Raw genomic sequence first — 27,656 nt, forward strand, 5'->3', positions numbered from 1 at the left:
CTTTTACTGTATTGCAAAGTAGTTTAAAGTCGACGATTCCTGTTCATGCACTAAACATAAACAACAATCCGGTGAACTGTTCAGGGGACAACAATGCAGCAACCTCCACACCATCCGATGCAGATTGCAGTCCCGCTCGCACCCACAACCCCACTCCTCACGCATCGCAGCTGTCTCGTGCAAATTATTTGTGTGTAGTGACCTCTGTTGGCGAGTTGGTGAAGCTACACACACCCAGGCATATTTTGAGTAAACGCGAATTGTCGAGTCTGCTGAGTAAAGGGAATAATTAATAAACTATTGGGCTGTATCCAGGAAATCATTATGACACACACATACTGTACAATTACACCATCCTTCGGGATCTATTGGAGGAGACAAACCCACAAATCACCCTTCAACCTTTTAGACCGTCTGAACCCATTGAGTGACCAACAGGTACAAAATAGGTTACAATGTAATCATATAACAATGTGTATATCAATATCCAATAAATAGATTTGGTGCAATGGTCCTCAAAGAGATGTTCTTTGATTTATTTGGCTAGAGTTTTTTTTCAAATCAAGTTAGGGTTAGGCTATAATTGAGGAGGGGGGGGGGCACATATACAATGGCACATATACAATAACACTTGTTCACCTATGCTCCTATGTTCTGGATTCCTAATATCCCGTTTGCAGTAATCCAGGTCTAGTTTAATGCCTACTGTGTCTTCAATCATGTATGGACACATACAGTACTGCTGCATAAGGTCTGAAATCTGGCAAAAATCCAAAGTTCACTACAACTTTAAGAAATAGGAAATTCTTCGGGGTTTTTTTCTTCAGGAAATCACATGGAGGTGCATTCGTGCTCACATGACAATCTGAACTATGGCAGGCGAGCTCAATGAAGGTAATTTGCTAAATGCATGTTATGTTCCGCATCTTTATGTTGGATTTAAGAATGTGTTCTCGACTTTTTGTAAACGTTGTACGTGGCGACATAATGTTTTTTGGGGGGTTATGTTTGTTGATTGAATTCAGACCAAGAGAACGCGGTGTGAAGTGTTCAGAGCCATATTATAGCCTACGATTCGTGATGTAACAATACAACCTGTCAACTTTAAGATAAACAGTAATATAGTAGATTTACTGAGAATTGTAAAATATAGGTTACTAGTCTGAGTATTAGATTACAAGTTTAGGAAGGGTGTTTAGTATAGTTTAGTTTATTAGGATCCCCATTAGCTACTCTTCCTGGGGTCCACATGAAACGTACAAATACATGACAAAGTACAGAACAGTAATAGACAAGAACAACATAAGATATTACATTCAATAAAAAAGTGTAATTAAGGGTGGTTTGACCGATACCTGTGGGTTTTTTTACAGGGTAAACTACTGTACTGTTGCATTGGTCTGCTCAGTCCCATGTTCTCACCTGTTATGGATGTTACCTGTCCCATATAATTACAATCTAGATTATATTTCTATGACCTGTTCAACTCGCGTATTCAACGTTCCATAGCATAGGACTAGCTTGGTTGTCGTCTCTGTTTAGCTATTATATTCCACTCCTTGCCTATCCTGACATTTGCCTAAGAGACTAGCCTTTAGGCAATCTTCATATGAACATTCTATTATTAATGAGCTCGAGGAGATCAGAGGATTTGATCCGGATTCGATAACCCTCACAGCTATCATCCAATCACAATGTTTATGCAAATTAGACTGATAGGAAAACGTTCTAATGTAATTCATACATTTATTTAGAAACATTTTAACATTGGGTATTCTGACCTAATACATTTAATTGTAAACATAACATTGGGCGTGGGGAGAACAGAGGACTCCCGTTTTACTTTTTTTAAATCAACATATTGGCAAATGACATGAGTGGAAAGTTAGCTAAAAAGACTGTTACCCAGACTAGCATAGGAAAGTTGTCGACAGTTTTGTATTTTTTATGAAAATGACATACAATTAAAAGTTTACTTTGTAAACATGTTTGCCAATACAAAAATACATTATTTTAAGAACTGTTTCGCCCATAGATTTACAGGTAACTGCCAAAATAATGGGAACACTTGAGTATATGAGGGATACAAAGTATATTGAAAACAGGTGTGGCTCCTGAGTTAATTAAGCAATTAACAACCCATCATGCTGTATAAAAATGCTGGGGGGCCATTATTTTGGCTACCAAGGCTATGCTATCGATTACAATGACTTCATCCCACAGGGCACAAGTGGCCACTGAATGGTTTGATGAGCATGAAAACGATGTAAACCATATGCCATGGTCTTCTCAGTCACCCGATCTCAACTGTGGTATCTAAATAATGATGCTAATTATGCTGTGAGAACAAGGAGTCCGCTTACACTGTACTTTGATTATAAAGGTTTATTATTTCAAAGGATTTCAGCGTAAGTTTACAGACATCTGCAGGCATCTGGAGAACAAACTCAAAATAATATGTTGTTCTGTCCTCCTTTGTTTTAACCGTGGTATTTATATCCTATGCCCTATGTAACATAATATGGGTGTTTTCCCATAAACCAATCCCAGGAGGCCACCTAACAGACTTCCTCTAACACACCATTTGCAAACATCAACAAAGTCATAAACTGTTTAAACACTACATATTTCCCCCCTTCGAGACTAATTAAGTCTCGAAAACAAAAAGAATAGGATTATGACAAATAACTATTTATCTTATTGAGTATCTTTAACAATAAACCAAAAAACACTTTTCTATGGAGTGTAAATACATTTCTATGAAATATGAACAAATCTTTATGGAGTGTGAGAGCGAAAAACCTGTCTGGCAGCTTTCTTTCCAAATATCCATCAATCAATCAAGACAGTAAAATTCTCTCACGGCCCCTCTGCCCCAGGCAACCACCTAAGTACTCCAGATCAATTCATAAATCTTTATCAATGCATTTTAAACTATGATGCAATTTGAATACACATGAAAGCCTCAGCAAACAAAATACAATCAAAAATGTCCACATTCAGGCTGGTCGACCCATCGGACCCTCCTGTGGATTCTCTCTATCCCTGCCTAGACCCAATATCCCTAAGCATCCACGAAATAAACAAAAACATCTGAGATCCCCACATGTACCCAATAACAGCAAATATCATTCTTCAAAAATTAATACAGAAAGAATATGACACAAATTATGTATTACACATGCAAATATGTCTATATATCATTGCAGACACTGGAATGTAGTCCACTACACTTAATCTCCTCAGCAGTGTCGACTTCCAATGCAACGTCGATGATGGAATCTGAACATTTACACACCTTCCTTATTCCACTTCCTCCAGTCCATTCATATTGTCCCTTCATATTGTCCATGTTTGAGTATTTGAATCCCCTCTACACATTCCCCCATATGCTTCTGGAAGAAAAGAAAAGACCAAACAGTATCTTTTGCAAAACAACACATTCAAATTAAAACATCAATATCAACTAAAAATGATATATAAAATGATATATAAAATGAATCACATTCCATTTCCCCCCTTTGATTCATCACAAAATACTAAAATCACACTAATATTTAAAAACATGTGAAAAATGATCGGATATTCAAAATGGATATCTATCCATCAATACTCCATCCATTCCCACTTGTTCATCTTCATCTAGATCAGTAACAGTTAACAACGGCATCTGAGTTTTCTCCAGGCATCACAACTCCAACCCATCTCAATATCATAGCCTTCGCAAAAGTCAATAACAAAGTACAAAAGCAAAACATCACACACAGCGCTATCAGAGCTGCTACTAAAATCTGAACTATCACTGCTCCCACTGGGCCTAACTGATCTTGCAACCAAGCCTTCGCTGACCATCCAGCTCTTTCAGATCTACCAAACGCATCCCTTATATTCTTCAATGCATCTATAACACTAGTGATATTATCGGAACTATCTGGGATCAAAGTATAACAATCATCCCCCGTCAAATTCATAGCCAAACATAAGCCACCTTGTTTTGCTAAATTATAGTCAAGAGCCATGTCATGTTTCAACAGCGTCAGTCTGTGACTTCTTTGAGTATTCGACAGAAGGTTAAACCCTCTTATCGTTTCATTTGCAAAACCCTGCAAAGTATAGGTAATATTATCAATATGATCTGCCAAAAATGTTACACCATACCATGGAAAAAGTCCCAGTCCCCACTTCTCTCCTAGACTTATCCTCCAATGGTAGGCTTCCAGACTATGAAATTTCGCCATGTCCCTTTTCACCCTATTTCCAAACCTAGATTCTGATTTATCTGTGTCCGGTGCTTCCCCTCTTTTAATGGTAAAAACCTCATATGGAAGCTTCAACGTCAACATGTAACAACATCCTGTCCATCCATAGGGTAAGAATATATACGCTTTATCACCACAAACCCACCAAATATCTCAAATTCCCAATAGTCACATTACCAGGCAAAAGCTGATCTTTCACCATCAAAGTCCTGCTCTTCTTACTAACTGGAACATAAAAAGTTACATATTTCTCATTACTAACCTTATGTTCATGCTTACCCAAAGTCATCATATAATCATCACAATCTGATATTCCCATAAACATACCCTTTCCATCATATGTTTTATTAGAACAAAAACAGCTTTTAGCCCTCACTGGTTTCACCTCCAATGCTTCAGGAATCGCTGTTAACTGATTTTCCTTCCCATCTAACAAATTCACATAGAGTAATTCACTTAACCAAGAACACGTAAACCTAGGCCTAAACAAATGCTTCGACAACGACATTATTGTATCTGTTAATGATTGTTGCTGATACAACAGCCATGATAAAGCATAAGATTGACACGTACTTGATAGAGGTTGAGCCACCGTCTCTAAGATTGAACCCCATGTGCCTGGTGCTGGAATTCTCAACAGACATGGACCCTCAAGATTCCTCACTGATCTTACAGAATGAGTTAACTGCTGGAACCAAAGATTCCTACCTGCCCATCCATCTTTAATTTGCAAAACAGAAGAATCAAATCCATATGCCTTCCATTTAGTTTCTCTCTTCCCTAACGAGCGGTATTGATCAGATATATCTTCTTGTCTTCCATTAAAATCAAAGAACTCATCCTGTACCTCAATGATAGTATTCTGCACTATTTCAGATTAATCTACATCATTCTCTACTACCATCTGCTCTCCTATTTCAACACTATCCTTACTACCATTGACAGCACTCTCCATCCGTATCATAAACTCCTGAGTCGCTCTTGCTACATCCTTTAGTTTCAGAAAAGTTGTTGTTGGTGTCTGTGTCATATTTCCTAAATTTGTTATTGCCGTCGTACCATTAATCTCTTTCAAAGTTACTATTAAAATAGTTGCTTTAGTTGATGTATTAACACTCTTAACTATTTCCAGTGGGAAAGTGACAGATATCCTCTGTGTATTATTTACTGTTGGAGTGGCTACTGTAATATACTTCTCCTGAACTCCTTTGGTGACTGTGGAAGCTTCAACAGACTTCAAATCTTCCATCATAAGCGTCACCTTACGAGTTACATAGCCTTTTAACCAATAATTCTTAACCGGAACAAATTTTAATGCTTGCACTAAATAAGTACACAATTATTAAGTACACAATTATCTCCCTCATCTTTCCATGTAACATTATGCAAAATAAGTGAGCAATCACTCATACCCCTCTTCCACTTCATATTGTTGTACAAAATATACTTCCTTTGACTAGGGGGCACAGCTTCTACTTCTGGTCCTGATAACAACACTTCTTCTCCATAATTATCTCTCCACTTAACTTTAAATTTCCATTCACCACTGTTCTCTCTCGTGCACTTACATTGGAGCTGAGCTGACTTTCCTAGAGTTACTTCAACCTTAGTTTTCTTAACTTTTTTAATCTGACTTTTCTCCTAACTTTTCAAAAACCATTTCACTGATTTATCCACAAATTCCTTTCCCACTAATTTTAGGATATGTGATCGGGTAGTCCCCACCTGCTTATGACTTCTTTACACAAGAACTTGGCAAACGACTGAGCATCTTTTAGCTTAGTTTGACATCTTATTCACCTCTTGGTGTAGGAATGTAACCATGAATAACAGTCACCCCCTGTAAACATTATTTTTCAGACAGATTATGCACCTTCCTATGATATAGTCAATCTATTCAAGCAAATATGGTGCCCAAAAACCCTACTCCTTTGTGATCTTTCTCCTAACCTTAGCCTTCTTTAAAGAATCTTCACTGAGATTTCCAATCCAGAATACTAAAGACAAATCCATCTCTGTCATCATCAACAATTGGTAAACCTTTTCCTTTGGCACTTCTACCAGACAGCTGTCTGGGGTACATCTTATTGTACAGTTCAACTTACACAATGCATCTCTTCCCAACAATGCAATAGGTGTATGTTCTGATACCAGTATGGGTATTGTAATTTTCTGATTTTTATAGCAGAGCTCAATTGGTTCCGTAAGAGGAATCAGCTGTTTTACTCCCTCGAATCCGATTGTCCTAATTAGTTGATTGGACATAGGGAGATGTGTAGCATCTTCAGGCCGAACGCAGGTAAAAGCAGCTCCGCTATCCGCCATCACTTCCAATGGTCGGTTGTTTATTTTCACCTCAATTGTTGGATTTTTTTTTCCGGTCCTGATGCTACCAGCTGACACCCCCCTTTCGGATCTTCTGGGCACCCCTAGAATCCTTGCTCCTTGCCCCTATAAGGGTTCACCTGTCCTCCAGATGATCTTCACTGACCCCTGTATCTTCCTCTGAAATTCCCTCTGATGTTTCCTCCTGGCCCATTGCATTCACGGGCAAAGTGACCAACCTGTCCACAATTATAACACACTTCTGAAGATTGCTGGAAGTATGGCTTAAGTCTTCCTCCTCTTCCTCTTTCTAAGCCTTCTCGTCCTCTTCCTCTCCAATTCTGTGTCTGTCCAGAAACTGGCTGTGGATATGAAACAACTGGTACCGCTATTGGTGGCTGGTACAATTGCAGTTTGAACTGGCCCAGTTGAAGCTGTAGCAGTGATTGTTGATTTGGTGCACACTGATTCTTCATAACCAAAGCTTATTTCTTCTCCTTCTTATTCTCCCCCAGTTGTATTTGATTGAGTTTTCTGAGAGTTTCTTGGTCCTGTTCTTTCTGGTTGTGTTCCTTTTTCCTGTACAGATCCACTTGATGGGCTATATGATCTGTATAGACGCGTTTTGTCATGCTTCCAAGTACAACCACCTCTGCCAGTTTGCTCCTTACTGGTGAGGGCAGTCCCATCTGCAGTTTAGCTCTCAAAATTGACTGCTCAATTTGACTCATCTGGATCATTTCCGGTAATATTTCTCCACACTTGATGATCTCTTGACACATAGGCTCGCTGATTTTCTTGTTGTCCTAGTGGGTCAATTAGAATGTTGTCAGGATGCACATTTGTTGGAAACGTATCTTTCAGTGCTCTCCACAGCCGATTTCTACTTGCAGCCAACAATTCAGGGTCATTCACTGCAGTCCCCACATATCTATTGAGTCCAGCTCTCTGAAATATTTCTTCCATATCTGGAATCCCAAGGAGATTAGCCAAAAGTATCTTAATGTCTCCTATGGCTGACTGTGTTCCCACCGTAATTTCTTCCACAATTTTTTAATCCAAGGATATGCTCCATCTTGAAGAGTAGGCAGCTTCTCAAGTATATCTGACATATCGGTATTTTGAAAAGGCTTATATTCTAGGTTTTGACCTCGAATGATCACTGGCATCATCTTCTTACTGGTGCCCTCTTTCCTTGGCCTCAATGTATACTTTTTCTCCAATTCTTGGGATCCTTTTCTCAGCAGTTTTTTCTTCTGTATCTTCAGCTTCTTGAGTTGTTCTTCCAGTTCTCTTACTTCTTCTAAATTATTCGCTTTATCCAGGCATGATACGCATCGGTCTATATCTCTTTCTATTTCTTCTGTGCCAGTCATTGTAGGATAAAATCCTCTTGAATATGAAGCACCTTTAATCTCCAAATCTTTATCGCTGTCTTCATCTTCGCTTTCATCAGAACTAGAATATTTTGTATTCTTCTTCTTCAAACATCCATCACGCCTTCTTTCCGCTCTGGCCAACCTCCATCTGATCACAGGGTCATATCCACCCATGATCTCTTCTGAATCACTCTGATCATCATCATCTTCAAGTTCCATCCTCCTGAACCTCACTCCACCCTTAGTTTCCAGACGTCTCGTTTTCTTCTTACTTTTGGAATTTGGATTCATCTTTATGGTTGTTTCTGCTTGTCCTCTCTCTATTATTCAATCACTTTCATTATGTTGGTGACGTCAGGGTTAAGAGTCCCTTCCACTGGCCATGGTTGTTCAATGTCAGGCCAACATTTATTCAATTTTCCAGATAACCTTGCAATACCATTAACTAGAGGATTACTATTTTGTACTACATCAACAGGAGTAATTACTTTAATAGTTTTTATGTCCTTTTTCCCCATTGTAACGACTCTTTTATATTCCTTTATTGTGAAATATTTTATTATTTTAGACTATATAGCTTATGGTTCCCTCCCTCTTTTTATTTTATTTTTTAAATTAAACAATTAATTAATTAATTAATTAATCAATCAATATATGTATAATGTATTTAAAAAAAAAAAAACAATTTATTAATTAGTGGCAATCTTACCACATCCGATCAGGAAAAGTAAAGGAAAGTAGTCAACTTCAGAGCAATCCAAAAAAGAAAGACCTACAGTGGGGAGAACAAGTATTTGATACACTGCCGATTTTGCAGGTTTTCCTACTTACAAAGCACGTAGAGGTCTGTAATTTTTATCATAGGTACACTTCAACTGTGAGAGATGTAATCTAAAACAAAAATCCAGAAAATCACATTGTATGATTTTTAAGTAATTAATTTGCATTTTATTGCATGACATAAGTATTTGATACATCAGAAAAGCAGAACTTAATATTTCGTACAGAAACCTTTGCTTGCAATTACAGAGATCATACGTTTCCTGTAGGTCTTGACCAGGTTTGCACACACTGCAGCAGGGATTTTGGCCCACTCCTCCATACAGACCTTCTCCAGATCCTTCAGGTTTCGGGGTTGTCGCTGGGCAATACGGACTTTCAGCTCCCTCCAAAGATTTTCTATTGGGTTCAGGTCTGGAGACTGGCTAGGCCACTCCAGGACCTTGAGATGCTTCTTACGGAGCCACTCCTTAGTTACCCTGGCTGTGTGTTTTGGGTCGTTGTCATGCTGGAAGACCCAGCCACGACCCATCTTCAATGCTCTTACTGAGGGAAGGAGGTTGTTGGCCAAGATCTCGCGATACATGGCCCCTTCCATCCTCCCCTCAATACGGTGCAGTCGTCCTGTCCCATTTGCAGAAAAGCATCCCCAAAGAATGATTTTTCCACCTCCATGCTTCACGGTTGGGATGGTGTTCTTGGGGTTGTACTCATCCTTCTTCCTCCAAACACGGCGAGTGGAGTTTAGACCAAAAAGCTCAATTTTTGTCTCATCAGACCACATGACCTTCTCCCATTCCTCCTCTGGATCATCCAGATGGTCATTGGCAAACTTCAGACGGGCCTGGACATGCGCTGGCTTGAGCAGGGGGACCTTGCGTGCGCTGCAGGATTTAAATCCATGACGGCGTAGTGTGTTACTAATGGTTTTCTTTGAGACTGTGGTCCCAGCTCTCTTCAGGTCATTGACCAGGTCCTGCCGTGTAGTTCTGGGCTGATCCCTCACCTTCCTCATGATCATTGATGTCCCACGAGGTGAGATCTTGCATGGAGCCCCAGACCGAGGTTGATTGACCGTCATCTTGAACTTCTTCCATTTTCTAATAAATGCGCCAACAGTTGTTGCCTTCTCACCAAGCTGCTTGTCTATTGTCCTGTAGCCCATCCCAGCCTTGTGCAGGTCTACAATTTTATCCCTGATGTCCTTACACAGCTCTCTGGTCTTGGCCATTGTGGAGAGGTTGGATTCTGTTTGATTGAATGTTTGGACAGGTGTCTTTTATACAGGTAACAAGTTCAAACAGGTGCAGTTAATACAGGTAATGAGTGGAGAACAGGAGGGCTTCTTAAAGAAAAACTAACAGGTCTGTGAGAGCCGGAATTCTTACTGGTTGGTAGGTGATCAAATACTTATGTCATGCAATAAAATGCAAATTAATTACTTAAAAATCATACAATGTGATTTTCTGGATTTTTGTTTTAGATTCCGTCTCTCACAGTTAAAGTGTACCTATGATAAAAATTACAGACCTCTACATGCTTTGTAAGTAGGAAAACCTGCAAAATCGGCATTGTATCAAATACTTGTTCTCCCCACTGTATAATATAGCAGCACTACAGCACTCACAAACCAATTGCTTAATAAGCACCCAATGACCTTAATTTTACAGAATAATGTCAGTACTCGATTCCCAACACAACTCTAATCAAACCCACTTATGCACAAAAACTCCAATATGCAATTACATCAATTGATCAGTCTGTTGCCAAGTCCCTGCCAAATTGTCACAACATGAAATATGCTAGGCACACAAAATATCCTGTATGGGAAGGTACGTTTTGTAAATAGAACAGTACTGGCCTTAATTTGACTTGATCGTTGCAGCACACCCTGTCACGTGATGTACTTGTCAGCACCTCCTCTCTCTTTCTCTGTCTCCTTCTGTCATATGAGAGACGAGAAGGAGATCAAAGAACAGACAAGAATTTAGTATTTTATGCACTCACTGAGTTATTTCAACCATTCAATATTCCTCTGTTCACATTCGCACTAAGAAATAAGCAAACAACTTAACTCAGGAATATTTATAGATAGCTCAATACATTTTTATTTTTTTATTTTTTTTATCCGTCAACATATCTCTAGTTTATCAATTCAATAGGTCTCAAGCAAATAGTTTCATCGTTAAACAACAGCCGATTTAACAAACAGACTACACTATTAGTGTCTAAATCTCCCCCTTCTTCTCTGTCTGCTCTGAGTCTGCGTCTCCCAGCAGCTCAGTGCAGGTAGGGGAATGGCATATTTGCTCTACGTAACTCTAAACTCATAAAATCCCACGCATGCGTAGTTCATTCACCAATGCGATTTTAGAGTGGAAGGAGCTCTCTCCCAGCTAAACAACAGAAAGTAGACAGACCAACTTTACCTCCGTTCTTTCCCCCATCAGACAAACAGTAACACTTAACAGAGCTCACAAACCAACACAAAACATAGAACACAAATCCTACTTTGAAGTTTCTTAACTTCACTTATCCTAATCTGCAGATTTATAGTTATTTTCTTATCCATTACAAAACATATCTATACACTGTTAAAAACTCCTCCCTGTAGGCTCATGCTATTCTAATAGTTAGTATTAATCGTTCTCTTTTTATAGAGACTCATAACATTTTTTACCTTAACGTCCTTCCAGGGGGCTCATATATAGTTAACAATTATTAACGTTCTCACCCACGGAGACTCATAAGATTTTTAACCTTAACTTACATATTTCCTTATAAAAACAAAAACCCCTGTCCTCAACCAATATATATATATGTATATATCTCTAACATAAATCTTATCCTAACATGAGTCGACACACAGTTTAAACACAACAGAGACGTCTTTATTTTATTATTTTTCTCTCTCCCACACACACATACACAGTTTAAGAGGCTTTTTCCGTTCCTACGGACCCCTAAGGCAGTATTCTACCTCCATTGCGCCGTTTTTTCATTGTTCCTAAATTTATGCTACCACGAGTTCGCGGACATCCAATGAGCGGTTACATCAAACATATACTTCGTCAACTATAAGTTGAGCGGTAACTTGTAATAGAATGTATATACCACAACCTCCAGTCCCCGGGACTAACCTAAATTCACCTAATGTGCTTTTAGGATTTTTCGGCCCATCCTAATGATCGCCTCGTTTGAGGGCTTAACATAGATTCGCAATGTCCTACTTTTTTATAAATGTTTCCTTGTCCTTATTCCTTCATTCTATTCTTCAATAGTTATAGACACTCCCCCCTGTTTGCGTTGTTACCAGCGCAAACACATTTTGAAATTTAGAACGGACTCCTATCCCACAGCAAATAACAGCAAAATTGCACACATACAGTGGGGGAAAAAAGTATTTAGTCAGCCAACAATTGTGCAAGTTCTCCCACTTAAAAAGATGAGAGGCCTGTAATTTTCATCATAGGTACACGTCAACTATGACAGACAAAATGAGAAATAAAAATCCAGAAAATCACATTGTAGGATTTTTAATGAATTTATTTGCAAATTATGGTGGAAAATAAGTATTTGGTCAATAACAAAAGTTTCTCAATACTTTGTTATATACCCTTTGTTGGCAATGACACAGGTCAAACGTTTTCTGTAAGTCTTCACAAGGTTTTCACACACTGTTGCTGGTATTTTGGCCCATTCCTCCATGCAGATCTCCTCTAGAGCAGTGATGTTTTGGGGCTGTCGCTGGGCAACACGGACTTTCAACTCCCTCCAAAGATTTTCTATGGGGTTGAGATCTGGAGACTGGCTAGGCCACTCCAGGACCTTGAAATGCTTCTTATGAAGCCACTCCTTCGTTGCCCGGGCGGTGTGTTTGGGATCATTGTCATGCTGAAAGACCCAGCCACGTTTCATCTTCAATGCCCTTGCTGATGGAAGGAGGTTTTCACTCAAAATCCCACTTCTGGTGTCCTTTGACAGCTCTTTGGTCTTGGCCATAGTGGAGTTTGGAGTGTGACTGTTTGAGGTTGTGGACATGTGTCTTTTATACTGATAACAAGTTCAAACAGGTGCCATTAATACAGGTAACGAGTGGAGGACATAGGAGCCTCTTAAAGAAGAAGTTACAGGTCTGTGAGAGCCAGAAATCTTACTTGTTTGTAGGTGACCAAATACTTATTTTCCACCATAATTTGCAAATAAATTCATTAAAAATCCTACAATGTGATTTTCTGGATTTTTTTTATTTTTAAGTGAGAGAACTTGCACAATTGGTGGCTGACTAAATACTTTTTTTTCCCCACTGTGTATATATATATATATATATATATATATATATATATACACTACCGTTCAAAAGTTTGGGGCCACTTAGAAATGTCCTTGTTTTCGAAAGGAAAGCATTTTTCTTTTGTCCATTTAAAATAACATCAAATTGATCAGAAATATAGTGTAGACATTGTTAATGCTGTAAATGGATATTGTAGCTGGAAACAGCTGCTTTTAATGGAATATCTACAGAGGCATACAGAAGCCCATTATGCAGAGTTGCAAAGAAAAAGCCATATCTCAGACTGGCCAATAAAAATAAAAGATTAAGATGGGCAGTCTGCCATATGGCTTTTTCTTTGCAACTCTGCCTAGAAGGTCAGCATCCCGGAGTCGCCTCTTCACTGTTGACGTTGAGACTGGTGTTTTGCGGGTACTATTTAATGAAGCTGCCAGTTGAGGACCTGTGAGGCGTCTGTTTCTCAAACTAGACACTCTAATGTATTTGTCCTCTTGCTCAGTTGTTCACCGGGGCCTCCCACTTCTCTTTCTATTCTATTCATGCTGTTCTGTGAAGAGAGTAGTTCACAGCGTTGTACGAGATCTTCAGTTTCTTGCCAATTTTTCGCATGGAATAGCCTTCATTTCTCAGAACAAGAATAGACTGACGAGTTTCAGAAGAAAGTTATTTGTTTCTGGCCATTTTTATCCTGTAATTGAACCCACAATTGCTGATGCTCCAGATACTCAACTAGTCTCAAGAAGCCTTTTTAATTGATAAACTTGGATTACCAAACACAACGTGCCATTGGAACACAGGCCTGATGGTTGCTGATAATGGGCCTCTGTACGCCTATGCAGATATTCCATTAAAAATCAGCCGTTTCCAGCCACAACAGCTATTTACAACATTAACAATGTCTACACTGTATTTCTGATCAGTTTGATGTTATTTTAATGGACAAAAAAATTGCTTTTCTTTCAAAAACAAGGAAACTACCAGTCAAAAGTTTGGACACACCTACTTATTCAAGGGTTTTTCTTTATTTGTACTATTTCTTACATTGTAAAATAATAGTGAAGAAATCAAAACTATGAAATAACACACATGGAATCATGTAGTAACCAATAAAGTGTTAAACAAATGAAAATATACTTTATATTTGAGATTCTTCAAATAGCCACCCTTTGCCTTGATGACAGCTTTGCACACTCTTGAAATTTTCTCAACCAACTTCATGAGGTAGTCACCTGGAATGCATTTCAATTAACAGGTGTGCCTTCTTAAAAGTTAATTTGTGGAATTTCTTTCCTCCTTAATGCGTTTGAGCCAATCAGTTGTGTTGTGACAAGGTAGAATGCAAGGTATACAGAAGATAGCCCAATTTGGTAAAAGACCAAATCCATATTATGGCAAGAACAGCTCAAATAAGCAAAGAGAAATAACAGTCCATCATTACTTTAAGACATGAAGGTCAGTCAATATGGAACATTTCAAGAACTTTGAAGGTTTCTTCAAGTGCAGTCATAAAAACCATCAAGCGCTGTTATGAAACTGGCTCTCATGAGGACCGCCACAGGAATGGAGACCCAAAGTTACCTCTCCTGCAGTGGATAAGTTCATTAGAGTTACCAGCCTCAGAAATTGCAGCCTAAATAAATGCTTCACAGAGTTCAAGTCACAGACACATCTCAACATCAACTGTTCAGAGGGGACTGTGTAAATCAGGCCTTCATGGTCGAATTGCTGCAAAGAAACCACTACTAAAGGACACCAATAAGAAGAAGAGACCTGCTTGGGCCAAGAAACACGAGCAATGGACATTAGACCGGTAGAAATGTGTCCTTTGGTCTGGAGTCCAAATTGGAGATTTTTGGTTCCAACCGCCGTGTCTTTGTGAGACGCGGTGTGGGTGAACGGATGATCTCCGCATGTGTAGTTCCCACCGTAAAGCATGGAGGAGGAGGTGTTATGGTGTGGGGGTGCTTTGCTGGTGACACTCTGTGATTTATTTAGAATTCAAGGAACACTTAACCAGCATGGCTACCACAGCATTCTTCAGCGACACGCCATCCCATCTGGTTTGGGCTTAGTGGGAGTATCATTTTGTTTTTCAACAGGACAATGACCCAACACACCTACAGGCTGTATATGACCAAGAAGGAGAGTGATGGAATGCTGCATCAGATGACCTTGCCTCCACAATCTCCTGACCTCATTCAAATTCAGATGGTTTGGGATAAGTCGGACCGCAGAGTGAAGGAAAAGCAGCCATCAAGTGCCCAGCATATGTGGGAACTCCTTCAAGACTGTTGTAAAAGCGTTCCAGGTGAAGCTGGTTGAGAGAATGCCAAGAGTGTGCAAAGCTGTCATCAAGGCAAAGGGTGGCTATTTGAAGAATCTCAAATATAAACACTTTTTTGGTTACTACATGATTCCATATGTGTTACTTCATAGTTTTGATGTCTTCACTATTATTCTACAATGTAGAAAATAGTAAAAATAAAGAAAAACCCTTGAATGAGTAGGTGTTCAATTTTTTTTGACCGTTAATAATTATTTATATATATATATATTCTAGATTCTGACATTGCTCATTCTGATATTTCTTAATTTATTTATTTTAATTATTTGGAATTTGTGTGTTTTGTATTGACTGTTGGAGCTAGAAACATAAGCATTTCACTGCACCTGTGAGAACATCTGCAAAATATGTGTACTCGACCAATGCATTTGGTTTGTTTAGGTTAAATGAAATGGATTTTGCCATGATGTTTAACAACAAATCATGCAATTAATAAAAATGTCTATTCATCCAGATAAATCCATGCCTAATGGTTTGTGCTCCTCCTCTCTCAGGATCAGTTCCTCCATACTACAGGGAGGTGTATGACGCCATCCGGAGTAAGATAGATGAACGGGTGCAGGTGGAGGTCTTCCAGAGGTTGCTCAGCAGGACAGATCTTCCCAGTGCTGTGCAGGGCCAGGTGAACACAAAACGTTTGCTTTACTTGTCACAGCTATGATTAGAATGCCCACCAAATGTGGAAAGGAAGTTTGTGGTTTGGTTTTTTAGGCTCATGTTTTTGTTGTTATGACACAGAAGCACAGACTGGCTTGTTATGTATTAGGGTTTTCTATCCGCTTCCCTTCTTGGAACTCCAAGAAAAGTGAACAAGACATTCTTCAGAATAGGATGTAGACACTAGACAGAAAATACTTGAAAAACATCTAGCGCTCTTTGATACAAACCATTCAACTCTATCCAAAGACCCTCTCAAGCCTATATTTGTTTTACCACTAAGTACTAAGGGGGTAATTACAATACTAGTTCCAACACCAGTTATTAGTAAGGGTGTTTTCTCCAAACTATCTCCTTGCTGCCTTTTAATTAGTGGTATTTGCTTCAGGAAAGCTTACTCGAAAGTGATGGTATTTGAGGGGATGACGTTTAAAGGTTGTGTTATTAAGTGCACATGGACATGGAAAATATAATGTGTTACACATTATCCATGGAAACACTTCATAGATGTATTTCAGCTGAGGCCTCATGGTTCAGTTTGATGTGTCTTACTGTAATATATCATTACTAAAGTGTTTTCTGCATTTTCTTCTCAACCACTGCTGGATTTAGACCTTGGATTGAGCAACGACCTTTTAAGAGAGTCATATTATGTCCTTGTCTTTTCCAGATTGCTGAGCATGTTGACTACACTGATGGATTCTTAAGCAAGTTGTCCCTCTATAAAGCACTGGCGTTGATTGCACTTGCTCAGCAAGGAAAGCAACCAAGCCCGAAACTCTTGGAGAACTGCATACAAGGTAAGCCTTTGAACTAGTTGTTTTCAAGTGAGGACACCGTCGAAAATGTGTAGCTTAATGAGTAGCTTGACTGTTTAGTATCTAAGGTCAAGAACCCTTATGACTCCTATAAGTTCAGTTCACTATATATTTATTGTGTGAAGTTGAATATGCATGTGACAAGCTAAAGTACACATTGCATTTGCACACAAAGCAAGCAAGTGTGCTGTGCCAAAAAGGTGGTCCTAGTTTTATCATAGTGTGTTGTATGTGTTGGCCGGTTTCCTCTAACCTCTGGGCATTGCGTCCGGGAATACACCAGCTCCCCTCCCATGTCTCTGTAAAAGACATGGCTCACAACCTTTCCCTGCCCTTTCTTTCCTCTAGAACAGCTCTGTGAAAATCACAATGAAAGTTACAGGAATAACTCTTCCCTCTCTCTCATGTACACTTGTATTTCTTGATTATATAAATCAATTTACTTTCACATTCTGCGGCTAGGTTTTTGTTACAGTGTACAGTACCATTAAGTTGGAGAGGAGGATGAGTCTTTGATTTTTCAGAGGTAGCCATTACTCCGAACGCAGCCCTGAGTTAGAGCTCTGTTCCAAAGCTCATATGATTATTTAGGGCCCTCTGTGTTATTTCAGGTGCTGCCAATATGGCAGCTGACTGCTTTCTGTGAAACTGATGTCATGTTTTCTCTGCTGAGCTATGGTAGAACTGGTTTCCTGGTTGTTGTAGGAAGTTGATTAACTCTGCTCATACCTCTCTGTGAAATGTGCAAGGAGGATTGAATTCAGGATCACATTAATCACACCCTCATCACTGTTGTTTGAAAGACTAAAGAGACGTTTGAGTTTAGGATAGAGGCATTTGTGCTTTCTGATGGCGTCAAGTCTAGTTTCCTCAATATTACGAAAGGTGTACCGCAGAGGTCGGAATTGGGACCTGTTCTCTTTACTATTTACAGTGGGGAAAAGTATTTAGTCAGCCACCAATTGTGCAAGTTCTCCCACTTAAAAAGATGAGAGAGGCCTGTAATTTTCATCATAGGTACACGTCAACTATGACAGACAAAATGAGAAAAAAAAACCCAGAAAATCACATTGTAGGATTTTTAATGAATTTATTTGCAAATTATGGTGGAAAATAAGTATTTGGTCAATAACAAAAGTTTCTCAATACTTTGTTATATACCCTTTGTTGGCAATGACACAGGTCAAACGTTTTCTGTAAGTCTTCACAAGGTTTTCACACACTGTTGCTGGTATTTTGGCCCATTCCTCCATGCAGATCTCCTCTAGAGCAGTGATGTTTTGGGGCTGTCGCTGGGCAACACGGGCTTTCAACTCCCTCCAAAGATTTTCTATGGGGTTGAGATCTGGATACTGGCTAGGCTACTCCAGGACCTTGAAATGCTTCTTACGAAGCCACTCCTTCGTTGCCCGGGCGGTGTGTTTGGGATCATTGTCATGCTGAAAGACCCAGTCACGTTTCATCTTCAATGCCCTTGCTGATGGAAGGAGGTTTTCACTCAAAATCTCACGATACATGGCCCCATTTATTCTTTCCTTTACACGGATCAGTCGTCCTGGTCCCTTTGCAGAAAAACAGCCCCAAAGCATGATGTTTCCACCCCCATGCTTCACAGTAGGTATGGTGTTCTTTGGATGCAACTCAGCATTCTTTGTCCTCCAAACACGACGAGTTGAGTTTTTACCAAAAAGTTCTATTTTGGTTTCATCTGACCATATGACATTCTCCCAATCCTCTTCTGGATCATCCAAATGCACTCGAGCAAACTTCAGACGGGCCTGGACATGTACTGGCTTAAGCAGGGGGACACGTCTGGCACTGTAGGATTTGAGTCCCTGGCTTTGTTACTTTGGCCCCAGCTCTCTGCAGGTCATTCACTAGGTCCCCCCGTGTGGTTCTGGGATTTTTGCTCACTGTTCTTGTGATCATTTTGACCCCACGGGGTGAGATCTTGCGTGGAGCTCCAGATCGAGGGAGATTATCAGTGGTCTTGTATGTCTTCCATTTCCTAATAATTGCTCCCACTGTTGCTTTCTTCAAACCAAGCTGCTTACCTATTGCAGATTCAGTCTTCCCAGCCTGGTGCAGGTCTACCATTTTGTTTCTGGTGTCCTTTGACAGCTCTTTGGTCTTGGCCATAGTGGAGTTTGGAGTGTGACTGTTTGAGGTTGTGGACAGGTGTCTTTTATACTGATAACAAGTTCAAACAGGTGCCATTAATACAGGTAACGAGTGGAGGACAGAGGAGCCTCTTAAAGAAGAAGTTACAGGTCTGTGAGAGCCAGAAATCTTGCTTGTTTGTAGGTGACCAAATACTTATTTTCCACCATAATTTACAAATAAATTCATAAAAAATCCTACAATGTGATTTTCTGGAAATTTTTTCCTCAATTTGTCTGTCATAGTTGACGTGTACCTATGATGAAAATTACAGGCCTCTCTCATCTTTTTAAGTGGGAGAACTTGCACAATTGGTGGCTGACTAAATACTTTTTTCCCCACTGTATATACAGTGCCGTGAAAAAGTATCTGCCCCCTTTCTAATTTTCTCTACTTTTGCATATTCTTTATACTTAATGTTATCAGATCTTTAACAAAAACCTAACTTAGATAAAGGGAACCTGAGTGAACAAATAACACTACAATTACATATTTATTTCATAAATAAAGTTATGCAACACCCAATGCCCCTGTGTGAAAAAGTAATTGCCCCCTTACACTCAATAACTGGTTGTGCCACCTTTAGCACAACCATGAACCAAACGCTTCCTGTAGTTGTTGATCAGTCTCTCATGTCGCTGTGGAGGAATTTTGGCCCACTCTTCCATGCAGAACTGCTGTAACTCAGCGACATTTGTGGGTTTTCAAGCATGAACTGCTTGTTTCAAGTCCTGCCACAACATCTCAATTGGGATTAGGTCTGGACTTTGACTAGGCCATTCCTAAACTTAAAATGTGTTGCTTTTTAGCCATTTTTATGTAGACTTGATTGTGTGTTTTGGATCATTGTCTTGCTGCATGGTCCAGCTGCGCTTCAGCTCACAGACGGATGGCCTGATATTCTCCTGTAGAATTCTCTGATACAGAGCAGAATTCATGGTTCCTTCTATTACGGGATGTCGTCCAGGTCCTGAGGCAGCAAAGCATCCCCAAACCATCACACTACCACCACCATGCTTGACCGTTGGTTTGAGGTTCTTACTGGGGAATGCAGTGTTTGGTTTTCGCCAGGCATAATGGGTCCCATGTTGTCCAAAAAGTTATACTTTTGAATCATCTTTTGAAACAATCATAGAACATTCTTGCAAGAATCTTGATGATCATCCAGGTGCTTTTTGGCAAACTTGAGTCAACTTTTTGGACGACATGGGTGCCATTATGCTTGGCAAAAACCAAACACTGCATTCCACAGTTGACCAAGCTATGTTAGAGCTGCGATCAGATTTTGTTGCATTACAGAAAGCCCTTGTTGATTTAAAACTTGTACTTAATGCGGGCAAAACTAAATATATGTTGTTCTCTAAGATGAGCTGCATATCCACTAATTGGATGGTTCTCTCACCGCCTATAAATATCGGAGCGTTTGGATTGATAAAAATCTAACGTTTAAAAAACATACTGATTAGCTAGTTAAAAAGCTAAGATTTAATGTGGGCTTCTTTTTTAGAAATATATCTTGTCTCTCCATGAACAGCAGGAAGCAGATTGTGCAATCAACTTTCCTGCCAGTTCTTGACTATGGTGACACCATTTACCAGACTGCAGTAGCCACTACTCTTAAATCATTGGATGCCATCTACCTTAGCAAGCTTCACTGACAGTTTTAATACTCATCACTGCATCCTGTATCAGAAGGTTGGCTGGACCTCACTAAAACCCTGTAGATCACTTAATTGCTCCCTTATTCTTTACAAGGCTCTGCTCCACAAGTTTCCAACATACCTCACTTCCCTGTTGAAATATTAAAATATAAGATTCCAATCCCGTTCTGAAGTTAACTCTTGAGGTCCCAGTTGTCTCCACAAAGTTTGGTAAATTTGCTTTTAGTTTTAACGCACCACAGTAATGGAATACCTTACTAAACAAATTACACCTGGATTCCTTGGTGCCGATAGGGCAGTTTTAAAACTCTGTTGTTAAATGAGTTCACTGAAGTGTGCAGTTGTTTCAATTGTCTATTATAACTTGTTGTAATAATCTTATGTAATGTAGTTTATTTTTTATCTTCTGTTGTTGTATTGATGACATTTTTGTCCTCAAGGATCCTTCAGATACTTGAATTCTCCCATTCACATAAGGGAGGTGAAATGTCAAATGTACACTGGAACATGCTTGCTTTTCCCACACAACATGGATGTGTGTAGTAACATTTTTAAATTCAAACCTGCACTACAGGGAATCATAAATGTTGTCTAATAGTTGAATACAGCTGGATGTGTACACTTTGTCTGTGAGCATAGCTGTGCTGATTGCCTTCTAGATAAATAAGTAGATGAGAGCATTGGTTACTCATGTTTGACTTGGTGTTTGTTTGAAAGAGTTCCCTAAGCCCCAACTTGGTGAGTTCAAGGACCTCCAGAATCTGAGGATGCAGCCAACTCAGGAGAGCCCCCTCACGGTGTCCCAGACCCTGGGCAAGCTGCTGGCCAGGGATACAGTCCAGGTGGAGCTAATTCCTGAGAAGAAGGGTCTGTTCCTCAAACACGTGGAGTACCAGATCACCAGCCAGGTGAAGGCTGCATTTAATTATATATGATCGTAACAAAAATGGGCTTCGTTAGAAGAAGGAAATTATTCATAGAAAAGGTCAAGTACATACTTTTACCATGTATTTAACTTTTTACTTTTACTAGGAATTTTGATCATAACTCCAAAAAGCCAGTAATTCACTCTGGCTCTATTGCTGGCTCCTCAATTATTTCTGGATTTTTGGCTTGGTGAAACGAATGGCTTTAATCCACGTTATAAAGGGTCCATCTAAGAATTAATGTATACATACTGTACATTGCATCGTTTACACTTGATGCCTCAGCTGAACAGAGCTGGTGTTGTTTCTGTGCAGTGAGCATTCACAATCAGTATGAACCAAAGCCAACGCATGACAAACACATCCATTGTCAATATATTTGTTGAATTTACAACCCAAAGCATTATGTTATTTTGTACATCTCGGTTATTCACTGATAATGTTTGTTTTAACTTTTGTAGCATTTTAAGATATCAGTTTACCGGCGGTACAGTGATTTCGATGTCTTCCACGAGCTCCTGCTGCAGAGGTTTGCCTACAGAATGGTGCCTGCACTGCCGCCTAAGAGAATGCTGAAAGGAGGTATATATAGGATGTCAGTCAGAACATTTGCTTATTAGGAGGAGAGTGAGGCTTTGATCTGTAGATAATAGTGTTCCAATCTGCATCAGAGCTGGGGTCCCGCTGCCCCAAGGGAACTCCAATGGTATTAATCCAACTTCACTCCGTGTTCCTACAGCAGATATGAACTATGTCTTTATATTATCATTATTAAATACAAATGTTATTACTTTATGACTGTATTCAGGGTTGGGCGAATAACTTGAAAAATGTAATCCGTGACTGATTACAGTTACATGATAAATAAAGTAATCAGTAAAGTAATCCTTTGGATTTCTCAAAATTAGTAACCTAATCTGATTACATTTGGATTACTTTTGCATTACTTTCACTTCTAACACCCAGACATATTTTTAAAATGCTTAAAAATATAGCTTTTTTTTTTCTTTTTTTACATGGGTATTTCCAAGAAATAAATAGTTTATTCTAACATCATGTTCAAGCACAAATGCATGATTCCAGATATTTTTATGTGCAACCTAAACCAGTGATTGTCATGAATTTGGGGTTTGGCAACTAGGCAATTGTTGTTATTATTTTACTATGAAAATATGGTTCCAGAATTTTCATATTTATTTTGTTCAATAGATAATTATTTGTCTACATCTTTTTGGGCACTAATATCATATAGGCTAATTTATTTGGGACTAATTCCCCAACTGAGGAAGTGGTTAGCTAGATTGCTAACTCAAAATATAGCCTATTATAATCCCAGTTATATGTAATCCGTTATTACCCAACCCTGACTGTATTACATAAAACTGTAAGACATCATCTGTTCTCTTTTACGGAAGCAGAACAACGGATTATTTTGGCTCTTTAACTGACCTCTGTCTTTCTACAGTCCTGACCTCCATGTCTGAGCGGGACTTTATAGAGGGAAGGCGGCGTGCTCTGGCCCGGTTCATCAACCTAGTGGCACGACACCCCTTCTTCTCAGAGGACGAACTGGTCAAGACCTTTCTCACCTTCAACAGCTCGGTATGTCTCTGCTACTGAAAAGACCACCTTGCATCATCTCTGCTAGTTGTCTTCGCCAAGATCACTTGTTATTGGGTTTGCCACGTACTGCTCACACAACTTTACTCTCTCTCTCTCTCAGGACGTTCAAGTGAAAATGCGTGATGCTTGCAAGAAAATGGGAGATGAATTCATGACGAATAGAATGGCAACTCTGGCAAAGGTTTGTGTTGTTTCTATTATGAAATACTTGATCAAATGACTTAGCTATTTGAAATCCTACTGAGATGCAGCAGTGTGAGTCTTTGTACATCTGTGCAATAGGAATATCTACCAGCTGATATCCAGGCCCAGTTTTCATCAAGCAGGGAACTGATCAAGAATATCCACAACAGCTTTCACAAGCTGCGGGACCGGGCAGAGAAGATGGCCGAGCGCTCCAAGGAAAACGCCACTGATTTGCTAATGTTTGGAAGGGAGCTCAGGTACAGAACTCAGCATTTAAGGGCATAAAGCGCTCTTTCTCTATCGCCACTCTCTACACAAGTGTTTTGGCCCAAGGAAACGTATTATGTTAGCTATCCCACCCATACAACGTTTGTGGGGGGGGGGGTTTGGGGAAGAAAATGTTGGCAATTGTAAAGGATTTGTTTTCTTTTCCTTTTCATGGTTCTCACTTCAAATCGTTTTTGTCAGCCGAGACACAGTACTGGTCCAGCTTCACTAGATATGCTTTCTGTTGCAGTACACTGGGCTCCGATGGTTCACCCATTCCCTCTCTGGCCTCATCCCAAAGCACCTGGGGCATTCTCCGTCAGTCTCTGAAAGGCCTTTCCGTGGAGTTTGCTCTGCTAGCCGACAAAGGTGCTCAGCAGGTACAATCCAGCCCACTGTATACATACCACCTGCTCTACTGTGCTATTGCCAAACTCTACCTGCGTGCAAAACATAATAATTTATTCATTGATATCTTAAGGGGAGGAGAGAAGAGGATGATGTTGTGGAAAAACTGAATCTATTCTTGGATTTACTGCAATCATACAGAGTAAGTTTGTTTGAGAAATGAAAAAATACAGTTACTGAAGAACTATGGAACAACATGTTAATACAATGTTACTAGTGTAATTACAAATTTACTACACATGTATAAGAGCAACTTAATTTAGAGTGTTACCTATATATCTTTGTCCCGTGTGGCTCAGTTGGTAGAGTCATTTCTTACCCAGTGTGTGTGTGTTGTGTTGTGTTCCATAGGATCTGTGTGAGCGGCATGAGAAGGGAGTATTGCACGAGCACCAGAAAGCGCTGCAGAAGTATGGTATGATGAAGAGGCAGATGATGAGTGCCACAGTGCAGCCCAAAGAGCAGGTGTCTGTGGAGCAACTGGAGTCTCGCATTGTGCAGGTTTTCTTTCTCATTCATTCTGTCTTTCCCTTCCCCTTTCTTTCTCTCTCTCTCTCTCTCACTCTCTTTCACTCAGTGTGCTTGAAAATGCTGTTCCTTCCTCATTCACTCAGGGTTGTCACACGTCAAATCAACACTGTTTTGACATTATTAATACAGCTTTGTCAGCTTCATAGCACCCCTGCCAACATGAACACTATTCAATCTTCATTATGCTGAGACCAAACATCACAGGCCAACCCAACCTCCCTCGGAGAGACTGTGTCCTCTCTGACATTGAGAGGAAGGAGGGAACAGCATTTTCTCATATGCCATCATTGGGGAGTTGATTGATACCCTGGTATAAGGATTGATATCCTGGTATATCCTACCACATTTCTCATACTAAACCATCTTAGGACGATATTGCATTTGACAGTTGGGCATTTCAGCCTTTAGAATGGATCTCATATGTCATGTTTTTCAACACACTGACTCCTACAGACAAGGCCATGACAGCATAGTCTTATGATCAATGACTTTGTTCCTCTTGATAACCATCATATGGTTGTGGTTTGTGAAGTAATGGTTTGTATCCTCCCCTAACAGCAAGAGAACGCCATTCAGACCATGGAACTGCGGAACTACTTCTCCCTGTTCTGCCTTCACCAGGAGACTCAGCTCATCTTCACTTACCTGCCCATCACCTCTCACATCCTGGGAGCCTTCGTCAACTCACAGGTCCAAGGACACCAAGAGGTGAGACTCACCTGGAAATATACAGTGTCATGCATGGATTTCTAAGGATTGAGTTGAAGCAGTAGAGGTCACAGTTCATTAGGGGTGTGTGTGGATTGTAACTAGAATTGTAATCTTTAATAGATACACAATTATAAGATGATCGTCTTGGAATTTTGGTCAGAGGATGCTTTCACTATAACAGACTTTTTTGTTTGTTCGATAACTAGATGGGTGCAGTGTGGAATGATCTCCAGCCGAAGCTTGGGTGTCTCTTTGGTGTCAATGGAATGCAATCCCCTCCTCTTACACCCAAGTAGACTCCCATGCTCTCTCAACAAGCAATGAAGATGCTGCTTTGCAAGCCAAGATACAGTCAAAGTCTCAGAAGGGACTGATGGTGAACTGTTTTCATAAAACCTTGAAAAACACTACAAACTGTGCCTTAAGTAACAGTGGTGTGGTGGAGGGTAAACGCAAGTAGCCTAATGCAGTTTACTCACCTTTTTTTCTTTATGGAACAGTTTATCCACCTTTTGCAGAAAAATGCATTGAAGTATAGGGAGTGTTACTTTTTTCTCTGCTACTGGTGATCAGTTTACCCGCCTTTTTTTTTTTTACCACTGCATCACTGATTTCAATGAATGGATGTGGTCTGCAGCTCATGATATATTATACAGTATGTGCATCCTCATTAGGGATGTCACAGAGGTTGATCAAAGGAGCTCATTGGGAAGTGGAAGAGTGCTTTGAAGAATGTGTGCTGCTGATGCTGCACCATCGTTGATGCTGCTTTGCTGTACGAGAAGAGGACAATATTGCTTTCATAATTGATATACGGGGAACGTTTTGTTGAAAAGAAACCCACAAAAAGCTGGACCTTTCTGTGTTATTTTGTAGCTCACTGCCTTTACCATATGAGGGACTTCTTACCTACACTTCTTGGAGGATTATTCAGCTATGTTGAGGTATAATGTAGTGTCTTATTGCAGGCAGACAAATGTAAGAATGTATGTGCATGTAAGAAAACACTAATTAAGCTGATTGAAGATGTTGCCACACAGGGAAGATGTGTTTCCTGGCCGCAGCCAGGGGGTGGCAATATACCCTTTGTGTTTAAAATGACTAGTGTAAATGTTTAAGATGTTTAGAAAGATTCTAATCAGGGAACAGACTCATTTCCAAAAGACAGGCAATCCAATATATATTTAAGGAAATGTAGTAGCAGCATGCTATTCAATGGTTTGTTATAAAGTACAACATAGGTATTAATCATCCTACTGACCACACTTGTGCAATTGGGCTTGCTAGCTTGTTGTCTTTAACTTCATGCAAAGGACTTCAGATTCTTTGCTTCAATCGAATCTTAGTTGCAATACTGTGAAAAGCTACTTCAGTTTCTACGCCTGAGCCAAGCAAGCTATTAAGAGGAAGAAGAGGTTTGATCAAATTAAAATAATGTGTGATTTATGGCTGTTATAACACTCCACGTGAACATACCAAAGAAACATGCTACAGTGCCACATAGTCATTAGTGTAATTATCATGTAATGTTTTATTTCAGGTAGAAATTAAATGTGCTCTGTGTTAATGCTTCTAACCTGTTTGCAATGTTTCAGTTTCAATTAAGATATGGTGGTTCAGTGTTTTCTCAATGTAGATTTAAATAAAACTAGATTGAATATTTTTCTTTGTATGTAATATTCTGATTTATCTTGTCCGCTTTTTCAAGAACACACCCAAAGATTTATCTTGTCCTTTTATTCAAAGGTATACATTACGATTCCATGTCTAAAGAATAAGATTGTTGGTAAAGTTTGTCATTATTTGATCTGATTAAAAGTTTAACCAGCAATTTTTCACTAACAATTGAAGGTTTACGTAACCACCCTCTTCTTGCAGGATGGGCAAATTGCATGTGTTTTACACGTAATTAATGTACATGAATGAGGCTGTGTAAGAAAACAAAATGTATCCCTATTACAACTGAGTAATATTAGAGAGCTCCGGGGCAATACATTGTTATTCTATGCATTATTTTTAGTCTTCTCTGTGGAACTGTTAATTGGTTCCTCACAAGTTCGTATTATTATGTCATGAGCTTATTTTTGGCAAGTCTCAGATAATAAGAGGAACAAATGTTTTATATGATCTTTGAGAAAGAAAAGCGGAAATAGGTGAAGGATGTAGATACAGGAAAGTTTAACTATTGTACAGTTTTATGTTGAATCTCACTTGACATTAAATAAAAGGTATCAGATACCAGCCTCATTACTCTTATGGTACTAAATTGAATTAAACACGATGTTGAACAATCAAAATCATTGTCATTCCAATTTACCATACCACCT

At 39.5% G+C, this 27,656-nt stretch overlaps 1 protein-coding gene across 1 annotated transcript; it reads left to right on the forward strand.

The window, feature by feature from the left end:
* Nucleotides 1–842: 842 nt before the first annotated feature.
* Nucleotides 843–27,589, forward strand: LOC311103409 (sorting nexin-8-like). Its single transcript, XM_084144977.1, has 13 exons — nucleotides 843–894; nucleotides 15,876–16,003; nucleotides 16,709–16,838; nucleotides 21,395–21,585; nucleotides 22,065–22,185; nucleotides 23,069–23,205; nucleotides 23,327–23,407; nucleotides 23,509–23,669; nucleotides 23,930–24,059; nucleotides 24,161–24,229; nucleotides 24,439–24,588; nucleotides 25,177–25,326; nucleotides 25,536–27,589. The coding sequence occupies exons 1-13, from the start codon at nucleotides 873–875 to the stop codon at nucleotides 25,623–25,625; spliced, it is 1,560 nt and encodes a 519-aa protein (XP_084001103.1). The 5' UTR covers nucleotides 843–872; the 3' UTR covers nucleotides 25,626–27,589.
* The last annotated feature ends 67 nt before the right edge of the window (nucleotides 27,590–27,656 follow it).

The sequence above is a fragment of the Coregonus lavaretus genome, assembly GCF_964263955.1.
Source record: "Coregonus lavaretus genome assembly, chromosome: 28".
NCBI classification, from domain to species: Eukaryota; Metazoa; Chordata; class Actinopteri; order Salmoniformes; family Salmonidae; genus Coregonus; species Coregonus lavaretus.